The following is a 3,399-nucleotide window of genomic DNA, read 5'->3' on the forward strand; positions in this document are numbered from 1 at the left end:
AACAACAAGAGTGAGTATGTACCTTCCAGGATTCATCGTATCAAGTTTGCTGGCCAGGTGCTTCCCAGGGTGGTCTTTTTATTCAAAACTAGGCACGAGGTACGTCCTTTTATACCTAAGTCGCGCATATGTTTTAAGTGCTACAGGGCTGGACATGTGGCGAAGGTTTGCAAGGGTTCGCCAAGATGCCTTTACTGCGGGAACAATGTACATAATGAAGAGGAACCATGTAAAGGGGCTGAAGTCGATGTCTTCTGTATCAATTGTAAAGGCTCGCACCTTTCTACATCCAAGGAATGCCCAGTTGTTTCCAGGCAGGATAATATTATCAAGTTGGCTGCCATTGAAAATATCTCTATTGCGGACGCCAGAAGGATTATCGGCGATCAGAGTGGATCTTCTTCTCGATATGCCAACATATTGAATTCTTAAGAATTTCCGCGTTTGTGTGCCAATACTCGCTATAATTCTTCTGGCTCTTCTGATTTTTCACCACTTAGTTACGAAAGCCCTAATTCTTTTAACATCCTAGACAGGGAGGACCCGGGTCACGGACGCATGTCACATGCAGAAGCGCCTGGATCACGAATGGCTCATCATCACGCGCAACTCAACCCTTCGCAAAACAACACGAACAGGTATCGTCCATCTCAGAAATCGCAGATCAACCAAAATTCCAACAGCAGATTCCCGGATAATCCTGAATATGACAAAAGGGCGCATCAAGAGGTGCTTAACAACTATCAGGATTCGCAAGAACGGGCATATATCAGAGGTACGGCTTATCAATATGCTCCCCCTCCTCAGCGTGGCTTTGGGGGTCTAATGGTTTTGATTTTTTTGATTTCATTCCGGACCTAATGGACTTAATCTCCGAAGCTGTTCGCTGTTTCCGCAATCATGATTTTGCCACTTTATTTAACATTATATCATTTATTCAGAGGTTCACCAATTCTAATAATAATTCGAGATTTAACGCATATGACAATAACTCTTACCCTCCCTACAATCGATATGAAGAACGACCATCTCAGTATGATTCGGTTCATCCAAATAGTCAAGAATTTCCGCCCTCACCTCTTGATTATCAGCGTGGTAATTTTCGGAACTAAAATGTTACAATCAAACATTTCTTCTTCCCCTTCCGATATAATTTCAACTTCTTGTATTCATAGTAGTGCATCACAGGTCGATACTATGATCTCTGGTAAAAAATCTGGGCCTCACCTTAGGGTTAATCAGTGGAACTGCAGAGGAGCCAGAGGCAATCAAGCTTCTTTGACATCTCTTGCTAAAGAATTCAACGTTATTTGCATACAAGAATCTATGCTAGTAGTATATGGGCAGCCACGGAGCGTCAAAACAAACCCCCACCACTCCACCCCTGGCGCCAAAACAAACCCCCACCACTCCACCCCTAGCGTCAAAAGCAAATCCCCTCTTCCCCCCCTAAACGTCAAAATAAACCCCCTCTTCCCCCCTAGACGTCAAAACAAATCCCCCCACTCCCTCCTAGACGACTAAAAGGGCCTGTCTGGAAAAAGGGAGCGCTCTGGCTGCTTGGTGACACGAGGATGGAGTAATGAGGTAAATGGCGCGTTTCGATTGGTTCGCTCCATAGCTGCCCACGCTACGATTGGTTCGCTCCATGGCTAACTGCGCTACGAATGGTGAGGGAGAGGGCGCGTTGAGTGAGAGAGAGAGAGAGAGTGAAAGTGAAAATAAAAAGCCGCCAAGTCCGAGAAAATGATGAAGGTGGAGACAATAGGTCCCCGAGACAGGTTTTTGTCAGGGGGAAAAAAGGGGAAAGATTCAGGCTTCGAAGAGGAATGCGGATATGATTTACGGCCCTTCGTTTTTTCGAACCTCGGCGTCCTGGTTAGACACACAATGAAGAGAGTCTTCCTTTATCGCTTATTTTTTTCTATTATTTAATGATGTGTGACCGATTTTTTTTTTGCCTGGAAGGACAGGAGGAAAAACAGGAATGAGCAAGTTCGTGCCTGATTGTAGCAGAGCTGGGATGATTTACTCGGTTTAGTGGATAAATTTTTTTACACTTTATGTTAGCGTTAGTCTTATTTCGAAAAATGACAAAAGTTTTTATTAATTTAGTTCTCACAAAAAAATATGATAAAAGAAGATGTCGATTGGAAGGGAACGAGAAAATGATTAAGAAAATAATAGACGTGGCGTATAGTGATAAAATTGAAAAAAAAAGTTGTTTATTGATAAAACAACGTTGTTACATAAAATAGTTCTTTCGCGAGAATAATCGTTTATTTTATATTTTACTTTTTAAAACAGTAGACGATTGAACATGACGGCATACAGCATGAGAATTATTTGTTTTACGTTTACAATGAAGAAAAAATTTATGAAATAACTGTGCAATCAATCGATCATTGCGTTTATAATCAGAGGTAAACAGACTAAGAAACTGGCTGGAAGATTATAACCATTACACATAAAATATAGAAATACACAGCAGTATTGTTCGCAAGTTTGAGAAAGTATTCCTTGCAGCGTCGTCGTATTCCAGCGATACGTGGTGGAGTTTCGGCGAAGTCGTAAGAGGAATCTTGAGTCCAAGGGCGGCAAGCCGTAGCTATCGAAATATGTTCCTGTACCGCATTCGTCGATGTAAAAGGCGACCCAGTGCTGGCCAGGTCGATCGTGATCGTCTGTGTTAGCGACAATAGCGGTCGACCTCGTCCACACCCTAGGCAGTCGGTCGGCAGGATAGACCCCCGCATGTCGGACACTGAGATGATGTAAGGCGTTTAAAACTTCCAGTGAATTCATTTTTCGGCGTAGGTGAGCGTGAGAGAGGAAATGTATGCGTAGAATGTTCAGAATTTACCTCTTTTGCCAATACGTGCGTTGTAGAGTTCTCAAAAATACTAGACGTTTGCGAAACGCTAGTGTTAGTTTTATCTCTATCAGTTGTCGAGTCGAATTTTGGAAGATCTTTTTTCTCTTCGGCTGTCGCTTGTTCGTCCTCGTTTTGGTTCGCCTTTTCTGTCACGATATTTTTTCTCCACGCCTCGATGTTGCGAAATATATCGTTTTTCTGATTTTTAAACTTAATTGAAAAATTTCCGCTGTTTGTTTTTTCGCTCTCGACGTCGGTTTCGCTGCAATTTTCTGAAGGAAGACTATCGTAGCTCGAATTACTGCTATTTCGTATAGCTACCCAACGTTTCAATTTGTAAGCGTTGCGTAAGGCGCAATATGATCCAACGTTGGTTCGAAATCCGTGGTGTGTGCAACGTTGTCCGCAACCTCCGAAATCTGGCAGATTTTTGAAAGCCGGAGAAATTCCTTCCAGATTATATACGTTTCTGGAGAGTAAATTGCTCAGATAACGTGACTTCTCTTGTCCTCTGGTATAGATGT

General features: G+C 42.6%; 1 protein-coding gene across 1 annotated transcript in view; it reads right to left on the reverse strand.

Moving 5' to 3' along the window:
- Positions 1–1,234: 1,234 nt before the first annotated feature.
- LOC108766508 (uncharacterized protein F54H12.2) overlaps positions 1,235–3,399 on the reverse strand; it is a 9,724-nt gene continuing 7,559 nt past the window's right edge. The window contains exon 2 of the mRNA XM_018515842.1: positions 1,235–1,291. Within this exon, the coding sequence (XP_018371344.1) occupies positions 1,235–1,291 (57 nt within the window). The remainder of the gene's footprint in view (positions 1,292–3,399) is intronic.

The sequence above is a fragment of the Trachymyrmex cornetzi genome, unplaced genomic scaffold (assembly GCF_001594075.2).
Source record: "Trachymyrmex cornetzi isolate Tcor2-1 unplaced genomic scaffold, Tcor1.1 scaffold602, whole genome shotgun sequence".
In the NCBI taxonomy this organism is placed as follows: domain Eukaryota; kingdom Metazoa; phylum Arthropoda; class Insecta; order Hymenoptera; family Formicidae; genus Trachymyrmex; species Trachymyrmex cornetzi.